This window comes from Rhinatrema bivittatum, chromosome 9 (assembly GCF_901001135.1).
Source record: "Rhinatrema bivittatum chromosome 9, aRhiBiv1.1, whole genome shotgun sequence".
Taxonomy (NCBI): Eukaryota; Metazoa; Chordata; class Amphibia; order Gymnophiona; family Rhinatrematidae; genus Rhinatrema; species Rhinatrema bivittatum.
This window is the reverse complement of record NC_042623.1, coordinates 241883360-241895785: the sequence shown is the minus strand read 5'-3', so window position 1 is coordinate 241895785 and position 12426 is coordinate 241883360. Positions and strand designations below refer to the sequence as shown.

General features: G+C 45.0%; 1 protein-coding gene across 4 annotated transcripts in view; it reads left to right on the top strand.

The window, feature by feature from the left end:
- ACTL6A (actin like 6A) overlaps window positions 1–12426 on the top strand; it is a 162417-nt gene that overhangs the window by 22205 nt on the left and 127786 nt on the right. The window contains exon 1 of one of the 4 annotated variants that reach the window (XM_029616706.1): window positions 11245–11387. The exons of 1 other annotated variant lie outside the window; for it this stretch is intronic. In XM_029616706.1, the coding sequence (XP_029472566.1) occupies window positions 11363–11387 (25 nt within the window). In that variant the 5' untranslated portion in view covers window positions 11245–11362. Of the gene's footprint in view, window positions 1–11244; window positions 11388–11516; window positions 11671–11716; window positions 11739–12426 lie in introns of those variants that run through there. 2 more of the 4 variants (XM_029616709.1, XM_029616708.1) reach the window with 2 other exon arrangements.

Here is a 12426-nt window from a genome sequence, read left to right as displayed (position 1 = left end):
TTGGAGCCCTTGGGAACTTAGCATGAACTCCTTTGCTATGCAGGGGAAATTTAAGAGGCCAGATTTTCGGGCAATAGCCACACTACAAAGTTTTGTGGTTAGACTTGGGGAGGGAGGGAGGGATGCTGCGTGTGTAGATGCATCTGCCCGAGATGGTCGAGTACAAATGAGAAAGATGACAAAAACTGACTTGGATAAGGAGAGGGATCTTACAAGTGGTCACACTGTAGGGCTTGCAGCTAGGATATATCCTTAGCAGCGTGGGCAGGAATAACCAGCCAGACCGGATGAATGACCGGGTCTCTCTCTGCCATCATCTGCTATGTTACTATGCAGTTGTGAACTATGTTCTTTAACTGTGTGTTCTGCAAATGTTCACTGATCAGAATTTTTTTTTCTTGTACCTATAATGAAATGCACAAATTACTCGTATATCAAGGAGTTCCCTTTCCCTGCTGGTTTTCTGCTGTTTTAATAATCTGTTCTGCACTCCTATAAAATTAACATGTGGGGGAATTTTTGACCGTGACTGCGGATTGGGATTTTGGTTTTACTATTTTACGTCCAATGCAGTATTTCTGTCTGTGTCATCCATTATTCGGCCCCTGAAACACTGGGTAAAGGTATCTCAGCAATGTGCAGACCAGAAATAAAATTTCCACTTTGCAGTTTGGGGTCCTTAAGGATATACCCAGCCATATCTTTATGAAAAGTACTTCATTAGTTCATTGTTTTCAGCTTCTGGCCAAATTGAAATTTCCATTGCATCAGGGAAAAAAAAGATGCGGTTTTAAAGATAAAATTGTTTAAAAGATGCTTCTCCAGGATGTAAAAAGGGGTTGAAGTAGCACAAGTTTGAAACCTGCAAGCAGGAGTGCCAATCTGTCAAGGCTCTGCCCCTGGCTTCTCAACGATGCAAATGTCCTCTCTGTAATGTAAAGCCAAGCCTGTTTTTTTTTTAAACTTGATCTTGATTAATGATGTGTGCTAGTACTGTCATACCTGAACAGGTTCTCTAACTTTTTTCCTCTAATGTTTTACAGAGAACCCCTCCCTCTCCACCCCCCAAAAAAGGAACTGGAAACTTTCTTGGGGGTGATAGTGAGAGGGTCAATATAATGAGATTCCACTGATTTTGTAAATTACAATACATACTGTATGCTAGAAACAAGCTATAATACTAATTATGAGCGATTCCAGCTCCTTTTAGAGTGGAGAAAAAAGCTGGTTCTTTGTTATTGGCCTTTTACAAAAAAAGAGTTTCATTTTTGAAACAGTGTCTACCAGCTCTAGAACAGAGTACAAATGAGCTGCACCCTACCAGCACCCACTGAATTCAAGGACAAACACGCTGACACATTGCACTGCAATAAAACAAAAAAGCGCAAACAGTCATGGGTTGTGACAAATCCTGGTAAAAGAAAAAAAGCTGAGATGCTTCCATATTTCGCTTCAACCTCTCTAGTCTGGTTTCTCATGAAACCTAGCATGAATTGCAGAGAAAATTATACCAATGAGCTGTGTGCGCACAGGATGGCACTAGCATTTTAAATGCATTGCTCCACATTCTCTTTTCTGCATCTGTCTGGTCGGGTGCTGTCACTCAACCAATAATGCGCCATCATGCGTTGAGGGACATCGGGGGAAGGGTTAATGGCAAATATCTCTAGATCTGTACATTTAGCCATGCATGCACAGCAATTTGAACAGTGTCAGTCAGATCCTGCTGTGCTTACAGAAATAAGCGAGGCAGGTGGAATATCTAATTGAAAATCATTTACTGTGATGCTCTGCAGTTCTAGAATGGATTCCCCTCTGTTACGGAAACCCCCACCAGATCAACAACAGCTCCACCTTAGGTACCATCAACAAGCCAGAAGTAAAAGACATTGGATTAGGAATCTGGGCTTGGATGCAGCCCAGACTCTGTAATAAACAGAAAAGGTTCACACAATTCATATTACTAATTCTAACAATCTCTTTTCCACACTGCAGCTAACATAAACCAATACACACCAGGCTAGCTCTCAAAATCACTTAATAGCATTGTCGTTCAAGATAGCAGAGCAACAGCCTGATTTCCCTGTGCTGAAAGGAGAGACAGAGATGAAATCATTGTACTGCCAAACCAAATTAAATGAACCACTCACCTAAAGGCTGCAATAGCCAAACATGGATCACATGTAAATGTATGTTTTCTTTACAGCTGTGCCTTTTTGTCTGCTTGGAGTTTTACCCGGTTCAGTGTGGTAATAGGAGGAGACTCAGATGGAAGCTGCCACTCACTAACCCACCCACTGTGTGTATGCGTGTGGAGCAGGCTGGGAAATGTAGTTTACATGACCACATTGCAAGAGACATCTTCTCTTTTGCAGACTTTGTTTAATAAAAATGCTGCTAACTAGCAAAGAATTCTATGACAACATAGAGGAAAGGAAAAGACATTTTGATGAAAAGAGCTATTTGTTTTCTTTTACGTTTTGCAGAATGTTTTACTTTCTCAGTGCTGATAGCATTGCAGGGGGCAGGGACATTGTTAGGCACCGGAACTGGCACATGGAGCTTGTGCCTCAAATCTACTTAGTGCTCCCAAAAATATCAGAACAGAAAATCATGACTAGTTCTCATCCCAGGGCCCCTTTCAAATTCTTGAATAACTCCATCAGCAGAAGCATAACACTTCCACCCATAATTCAGCCTGGAACAACATGCCAAAGAAACACAAACTGACAGAAATAGCAAAACATCAACAAAAATTCCCAGAATACCCACAGTCTGAGGTCCTGGGTCCTAAATCCACTTTCCACCCAACTACTCGCCTCCTAAATCTCCCACCCCCACCCGGAAAAGTCCCCAGACTTAGGTTAACTACAGATTGGTCACTCGTGGTGATTTTGCTCAGCCATCCTGTCTGGAGCAGAGGACAACTTCCCTCCACATATGGACAGAAATGAATCACACTGTTCCACTGCACAGCAGCTGCCATCACCCCAGCTATTACACTCCCCATCCCAAACCCCACAGCGTAGAGCCTGGATGGAGATCACCATGCGATCTGGCAGCACTTGTTCCCCTTCTAAGAAGGAGGACTGAAGCCCTCACCCTTAATTAACCTCCTCCCCCCCCCAAGTCTCTGTGAACCTGCAGCCAGGTGATCTCTGCCTTTGCACCAGCTCGCATTCTCTTCCCTTTGGCTTCCAGTCACCAGACTTTTACTAGTCAGGCTCTGGGAGTGAAGGAACCCTGCAGATCCTTAAGGGGACCATGTTACTATCTAAATAGCACTACAACCGGAACTCTGTTGGGGAAAGGTAGAAAAATGTTCACAAATGCCTAATGGCGAAGTGACGTCATCTGGATAAGATGGCCGCTTGATTCTTTCCTCCTCTATTCCCCCAGCAGAAAAGAGCAGATTTCTCCGGTGCCAGCGGAGCGAATCCCTTCAAAAAGATATCAACAGAGAGCTAAATATTTACCGGCATGGCTCATCGTAAAAAAGCCATTGATCTGCAACAGTTTTCCTTCGATGCTGGAGGATCGAGGTTCGCGGCGCTGGGGGAGGCCTCTGAAGCCGCGGGAGCGAGTGACGCAGCCCCTGAAGGAGACGAACAAATGCACGGGGACGAGTCCCTCCGTAAGTCGGAACTTCAGGGCTGGTTTCTGGACTTGAAAAATGATATAAAAAACCTGACATCGGAGTTCAGAGATGCGATAGCGGGCCTGCGCACTGATTTAAAAGAACTAGGACATCGGGTAGAAGATAATGAGGCCCTGCTGGATGATCATACCGCCCGTCTTAGTACGGTGGCGGGGGAAATGGCGGCGCTACATACTAATCAAGAGGAGCTCGAATTGAAACTAGAGGACCTGGAAAATCGTTCTAGGAGGAACAATCTGCGAATTCGTGGTCTGCCTGAGGATGCGGCCTATATGGACACAATGGAGACAGCGAGGAGTATTTGTGGCGCACTGTTAACAGCAGCAACAGACAGCACAGAGCAGGCAGAGGCTACCCCACCTGTGATCCTGGAACGGGCTCATCGTGCATTAGGAGCGGCGCCAAGAAATGCCCCGCGGGATATTGTACTATGCTTGCTACATTTCACTGTTAAGGAAGCGGTTTTGAAGGCGGCAAGAAAGGTGGAAGCTTTCAAATGGGATGGCCACGATATTTCTTTATTCAATGATTTAGCACCGGCAACCCTGAAACGTCGGAGGGATTACCAACCGGTCACGGTGGCACTGCGGCGTGACTCTCTCCGCTACCGATGGCTTTATCCCTGTGGCATTGCTTTTACAGTCAAGGGCACTACATTTAAAGCTAAATCTATCAAAGAGGCGGTAGCTATTCTGAAAGAACAGGGAGTGGACGTAGCCTATACAGCCCCCGCTCAGGACTCTGTCACGCCGGCTGTGGAATCCGTTAAGTGGCAGCGGGCTGGAAAAGGGGACCGTCGCCTCAAGCGAACGTCAGGAGCGTTTTCGAAGGGGCAGTTATCCAGTGAAACTCGATCTCAAAGCTATCTACCGACGTGAGGGACTGTCTGGCCTCTGATCCAGTATACAATTTGAAGAGCTTTGTTGGCTCCTGGACTGGGCTGCGGGCCTTTAAAAAACTGAAGGGAAGATTATGCTATCAATATGCATTAATTTGCTGGCATAGGGAGAGATGGGTGATGTGTTTGTTATTGTTGGGTAGTTCTGTTGGGGGATGGGGGGGGTATGGATGTGCCTCCCACTTAGGGGTCAGCCTCATGTGGGGTGACAATATTCTTAGGGGTAGGGGGGGAGGGAGTTGGGGGAATGAATGGGTTCAGCGGTCTGTTTATAGTAATACCAATATACAGTTGCAGTCTCATAACAGTCCTCAGGGCGCACGTGGAGTGAGGGACTGGATACCTGATGTCTAGACTCAAGGTGTTCTCCCTCAATGTAAAAGGCTTAAATTCCCCTATGAAGCGACGACTGCTTTGTAACGAGATGGCCCGGCAAAACGCTCAAGTAGTCTTCATTCAGGAAACCCATCTTAAGAGACGGCATGAACGTTTAGTGCGTCCCCGATTATTTGATCAAAGATATTTTGCTGCTAGCTCTGTTAATAGCAAATATAGTGGAGTGGGTATCTTCCTGGCTAATTCCTTGGGGGCGAAAGTTACGACTGTACTTCATGGCTTGGCTGGCCGATATTTAATCTTAGCAGCAGAGATATCTAATTGTAAGTTTATATTTGTTAATATATATTGCCCGAACGTAGATCAAGGTTCCCTCCTAGAAGAAATCAATCAGAAAATACATCAAGTCGAGGAAGGGTTCCTAGTGATTGGGGGAGATTTTAATTTAGCTCACAAGGTGGGAATTGATGTTTCTTCAGGGAAAGGGGGTGCGACTAAAAGGGACAGACAGGCTCTTAATACTCTTATTAGAAACTGGCAGGTGGTGGATGTGTGGCGCCTGCTGTATCCCCATAGTAGGAATTACACATTTTATTCCCGGCCACACAATATGTACTCCCGGATTGATTATTTTTTCATTGATAAGACGCTTATAGACCATACTATCAATGCGGATATTGAGTGCATTACATGGTCCGATCACTCTCCAATATGGTGGGAAATTAATATTCCCAATGCTGAACGGAGCAGACGATATTGGAGGCTGAATGACAGCTTAATACAATCTAAGGACTACATCCCCCAGATCACTAGGCAACTAGAGGAGTATTTAAGGGTCAATGCTACTGGTGAGGTCTCTCCAGTATCCGTTTGGGAGGGCTTAAAAGCGAATATGAGGGGCAACTTTATAAGTTTGGGCACACATCATAAGAAACAGAAAGAAATAGTAAGACAGAAGCTGTTGAATAGGGTAGCCGATCTGGAACGAGCCCATAAATGTGGCCAGGGAGCTGTTAAACTCTCTGAGTTGGATCAGGCTAGACAGCGCTTAAAAGATCTGGATGCAGATCTCATAGCCCATCAGTTGGAGTTGGTTAAACAGGAGTATTACGAATACGGTGACAAACCTAGTAAATTGTTGGCTCATAAGTTAAAGGGGCAGCGCATACAAAATTATATCCATAAAATTAAGGACCACCAGGGCCAAATGCAGGTTAAAACGATTATGATCCAGAAGAGTTTTGCCCAGTTTTATGAGACTCTGTATACTACGGATCATGAAGTGAGTCCCTCTGATATCAACGATTTTCTTGATTTGGTGCATTTGCCCTCTCTCTCTAAAGAGTCGGAAGCGGCATTGGGAATGCAAATTACTGTGCGGGAGGTGACGGAGGCAATCCGTTCTTTGAAGAAGGGTAAGGCACCAGGATTAGATGGGTATACTCCACTATTCTATAAAAAATTCCAGGGGGTTCTTACTCAACCATTATGTGATATGTTTAATGCTCTTCGGGAGGGGCAGACACTTTTACCTCATGGTAATACTGCAGGGATAATGGTTCTGCCAAAGCCCGGGAAGGATGACTCTCTTTGTGGGTCATATAGACCCATCTCTCTGATCAACATTGATCTAAAGCTATTGGCCAAGATTCTTTCCAATAGGTTGAGATCAGTAATTTTAGAATTAGTCCAGGAGGATCAGGCTGGATTCATGCCCGGCAGATCCACCTCTGATAATGTGAGAAAGATCCTTGATCTGATTTCGGTGGTACAAGACAAAGAGATACCGTCCGTGCTCCTCACAATAGACGCGGAAAAGGCATTTGATAGAGTGCACTGGCCTTTCCTGTTTGCTGTGATGGAGAGGATGGGCGTGGGGGGCCACTTTTTGGGTTGGGTGAAGGAATTATATCGCGATCCTAGAGCTTGTATTAAGATTAACGGGGGGTATACTGACTCCTTTCCCATTCATCGCGGTACTCGGCAGGGCTGTCCGCTATCGCCCTTACTGTTCGCTTTGAGTGTGGAGCCCCTGGCAGAATTGGTGCGCAGTTCTCCGGCTGTGGTGGGGATCCCGGTGGCTCACGACCAGAGTAAAATATCGTTGTATGCCGATGATATTATTTTTACTGTATCTAATCCAGAAGTATCATTGCGGGAGATAACCCAGGTACTTCAGAGGTATGGGAAAGTGTCAGGGTTTCGGGTGAACATGGATAAATCGGAGGTCTTACCCATTAAAATCGCTCCGGAGCGTATGTCCCAGCTCAAACATCTATTTCCTTATAGATGGACCAAGGGACCGATTAGATATCTGGGAGTTCATATAACCGTTGATCCAAATGCTCTCTTTAAGGCTAATTATGATCCCCTACTTAAAACATTGATCGCAGATATGCAAAAATGGGACAGATACCACATATCCTGGCTTGGCAGGATATCAGTGGTAAAAATGAACCTGTTTCCACGATTGAGTTACCTTTTTCAGGTTTTGCCTTGTCTCATTCCTGATGCCTGGTTCCACACATTAGAACGGAGATTTTTCTCCTATATCTGGAGGAGAAGGCCACCCAGAATACAACGGTCGGTGTTATATCGACCAAGGGCCAAAGGTGGATTGGGTGTCCCAAACCTTCATAAATATTACCTTGCTGCTCAAATCCAGGCAGTTATAGATAGTCATATCCCTACTGGTTTCAAGCAATGGATGTTTATTGAACAAAGTTGCTTGGAAGGCCGCCATCTCATAGATTTGTTCTGGGATCAAAAACTATCCGCTATTGACAGACAAACGATGCCTCCTTCTTTAAGATGCACGCTTACATTATGGTATAAGTGGAGAGAAAGACTGACCGGGAAAATAAGTTACTTTTATCCGGCGCGGCTGCGGGCCTTGTCTGCTTTCCCTGTCGGTAATGCCTCCTTGGTTTTTAGACAATGGGCAGATAAGGGAATCACACAAATTTCTCATATTTGGACTGGGGGAGCTCCAAAGTCTTTTGCAGTTCTGAAGAAGGAATATGCAGTTCTCCCAAAAGATTTTTTAGCATATGCACAGATTCGTCATTTCCTTCTCAGTTCAGAGGTTAACCAGGATCTTAAGAAGGGGGTATCTATGCTTGAAAATTTTTGCTTGTTGTCCAAAAGACCACCCAAGTTAATGTCTAAGTTATACAAAATAATAGCGGAAATTGGTAAGCTCTCAGATTCACATTTAACGGCATGGGCGAAAGACTTGGGGGGTCAGTGGGACGTGGAGAAATGGGAAGAATGCTTTTTAGGATTGGGTAGACACTTGATGTCGGCGGCTATGATGGAAAACGAATACAAAATGTTATTCCGGTGGTACCTCAGCCCGGAAAAGTTAGCCCGGTGGTATCCTACTATGTCTAATAGATGCTGGCGTTGTAATACACCGGGAGGTTCCTTCATACATATGTGGTGGTCTTGCCCAAGGGCCAGAGTTTTTTGGGAACTCATCTTTAGTCTTGCGGGGGAATGGGTGGGGGGTGATATTCCCAGGTCCCCAGAGTTTTGGTTATTGGGAGTGGGACAGGGGGACACTCCTATATCCATACGGCGGTTACTGCGTTATGTGGCCATTGCAGCGCGGATGGCAGTGGCCCAGTGGTGGAAAAAACCAGTTATGCCACCTAGGAGTTTAGTGCTGACTAAAATGTTACATATTCAATCCATGGAAAGGATCTCTGCGGTCCGGAGGGACAAAATGGTGGCATATGGGAAAGTATGGGAACCAGTAGACCGGTGGTTTAGAGACCGGGACTAATACGCCTACTGGGCTAGGGTGCTCCATTAAGTCATGAGTATATGCTAGGATTTATGGCATAATATTTTCCATAAGATATCCGGCAATAGGGTATCTCGAGGGACATTCCTTAGAGAAGGGGGCTGGAATACAGGGAGAGTTGATGGGCAACTCTCGCGAGCTTTTTAGTATTACTTTTATCACAATATCATTTATTCATTTATGCTCTTTATACTGTTGTGGGATTGTTAAGGTTTGTAAAAGACTGCGGGGAGAGGGGGAGGTGGGGTTTTGGGTACAAAAGTGGATGTTGTACTAGTCTCTTGTAAGACAATGCGGTATGATTCTGTTTTGTGGCTAATATTGCTGTACAATATCCAATAAAAATTGTTTATTACAAAAAAAACAAATGCCTAATGGCAATCGTAATAGTTGAAATGAATTAGCAACATTTCAGAGGGTGAGGGAGTCTCTTATGGGAGACGAAATCAAGAAGGAAAAGAAGAATCTTAAATTAACAGTACCTCCTATCTTTGTGCTGCATCAAAATTAAAATCTGCCATAACTTAACATATTGAGAAAGTCTTTTAGGAAACATCTACAGCTTTTTTATGGAGCTCAAATAAGTCTTTCTGGACATTACTAAAAAAATACAGGAGAAAAGAAAAGTATTTCTATCAATGAAAAATGAGGTGCTTTCTAGAGGTGCCAAATTTTACCTAAGGTTTCCTTGTAGGTGTATTTCAATACATCAAAATGATAGATATATTTTTTCAGATCCAGAACAGCTACGTGTATACTTAGACTCACACACCTAAACAAGCTGCAAAAGGTGTTGATTACTGTAATTATCTGCTGCGTGACATGGTGTTACAGTCTTATTATTATGATGAATATTGTTTTCTTATGAATCCGCTTAGTTTTTGGTTCTCCCATTATTCTTATAATATTGTATTTAAACTAATTCTTACAAAATATGTTACGGTAAGTTATATTTCAATCATTTTCTGTTAACTTTGTTTTCAATGTATTTGAAATTGAAACTTCAATAAAAAAAAAATTCTGCCACAAGAGGAACCATGTGACTGTTTTTCTAGGGGTTTAGAAAAAAATATACTTTTACAGGAAACAGAAAATATTTAGTAAAATCAGTGCAGTGGACTGCCTTTTTGATTGCAGGGGCCAAGTCAACCAAACTCCATCCCTTTCCTCTGTCCCCCAAGATCTTTTTCACTCCCTCTCTTTCTTCTTCTGGCCCCACCCCTCTGTCTTCCTCTACTCACTCACTTCCCCTCCTTCTTCCTCTGCCTTACTTCCCTTTCTCTGCCACTAGGATCCTCCTTCCACACTGATCAGCAGCAGGAGTGTAGTGGTGCCTCTGCCACTTCTTCCTCCTCTGTTGCCTAGCTTGACTGCTGCTTTGAACTGCCTAATTGTATGGAGTCCCATGTGATTCAAAGCAGCACGCAGCAGAGGTAAAAGATGCAGTGGACACATCACAGCTCTCCTCTTCCTGCAGCCAAATAGCTGCTACCTGCCCTGGATCTCCAGCAGTGATTCTGCAGGAAAGGCCAGGCTTTGGTGGGGCCATGGCCCCCCCTATTCTGACAGCAATGACTATGTGTGCATTTATTTATATATATATATATATATATATATATTTATTTATATATATATATATATATATATATACGGTACCTGATACAAAAAGTGATTGAATTTGTTTAACTTTTTTGTGTATTGAAGAAACCTTAAACATGTTTCTAAAACAATCAGGCATTAAAATCCTGAATTAAGTTTAATTAAGTGGGGACCTATAATGTGCAATACATAATCTGGCCTCTCTTTCTTGTGATGTCCCAAACACCAACAGCCACATCAAGCATCCACCTGGTGGCCCTGGACCTGAATTGGAAGGTAAACTAAGAGCCTTCAGGCTATTTACTCAGGTTCCAGTTAAGGCAAAAAAGCTTTTGAAAAAAAAATGCATCTGAACGTTCCTCTTCTTCACCTGTTTCTAACAGTTTGACTGCCTTTTCATTTAATCCTTCCCTGCCGAGATTCTCTCCCGAGGGCCTGCCCAGCTCATCCCCAAGACACTTCACTCACATCTACTAAAAAGGCTGACCCAATCCTGGCTTTTTGCCACATTGCACGCATGGAGATGCTACAGCTCCATGCATGCGCACCATGGGTCAAAAGTAAGGCTAGGCTCATCCTTTTTGGGTTGGCCTGGGTAAGGCTGCAACCCTAACGTGTCTGCTCTGGCTCTCCCCGGGGAGGGGGGGGGGTCATGTTGGTCTCCCCCAAATAGAAGCCCTAAGGCCGCTCTCAGCTCCCTGAACCTCCCCCGCCCACGCTGAGGGGCCTTGGTCTTGCTCGTCTCTCTGACCCCCCCCGCGAGGCAGCCTCGAGCCGCCCCATTCATTGCACCTCATCAGTTTCCCTCAAGCAGCGACGCGCAACCGAACCCTACTATCTCCTTCCCGCTCTCAATTGGTTCGTCGCGGTGACAGAGGGCGGTCGCGACCGTTTCCAGCACTCCGGTTGGTCAAAGCGGACAGCGCGGCAGACGCTAAGGTTTGTACGCCCCCCCCCGGCTCGCGCACCCTATTGTTGGCGGGTGCTAGTTGAAAGTTTGCGGCGGAAGCGGAGCCGGAGTCTCGTGCTTTCGGCGTTTGGTGCCGGTTGGCAAGGGGCGGCCATGAGCGGCGGGGTATACGGGGGAGGTGAGTGAAGGAAGGCCTGGCGGAGGGGGGTATTCGCCTACAACCGGGTGGGGACTCTGCGTCCACTCGGCCGGCACTAGGCCTCCTCCTTTTTCTCGATTGATACTCCCCCCCCTCCCCCCTCCCCCGGGGCACAGGCGTTCAGGGCCTGTGCATTGTGGCGTGGGGAGGGAGAAGCCCGAGATGCATCCCGCCGTGTCTGCTGCATCCCGGGACATGGCAGAAGAAACGTCCTTGTCATGCTGCTAAGTAACGCAGGGCTGCGAAGCTTGGAATATTGCTCGTGAGGACTCTTTTTTTTTTTTTTTTCCTTGTAATGAGCGCCGGTCATTAATTAAGCAGCTCTTGAAGGTAACTGTCATTGTCACCATGGGTTGCGTTGGCCGTTGTAGCAGTGAGCCTGGACCGTAGAAGTGCTGCTGATTTTTTTTTGTTTTGTTTTGTTTTGTTGTAAGTAGCTGCATCTGTTCTTTACTGAATGTTTAATACATGGACGTAGCATTTTGCTTTCTTCCTGGTCCATTAGAGAGTGCGCGCTCTCTTTTGATTCATTTTGCAGTGTTGTCAGTAAAGCTCTTAGCTGTGGTAACTCTGGATCGGGATAATGACTTCGCCCGTTAGAGAACGGCAAGCTCCCTGTTCTGAGGATGTTGGATCCGAGTTTGAAGGGGTTAATAAACATGTGGATAAAGGTGAACCGGTAGATGTAGTGTATTTGGATTTTTAGAAGGCGTTTGACAAAGTCCCTCCTGAGAGGCTTCTAAGAAAACTAAAAAGTCATGGGATAGGAGGTGATGTCCTTTCATGGATTACAAACTGGTTAAAAGACAGGAAACAGATAGGATTAAATGTAGGGATGTGAATCGTTTTTTGACGATTTAAAATATCGTCCGATATATTTTAAATCGTCAAAAATCGTTAGGGCCACGATACAATACCAATTCCCCCGATTTATCGTTAAAAAATAGTAAATCAGGGGAAGGGGGAAGGCAGGAAAACCGGCACACTAAAACCCCCTAAAACCCACCCCCGACCCTTT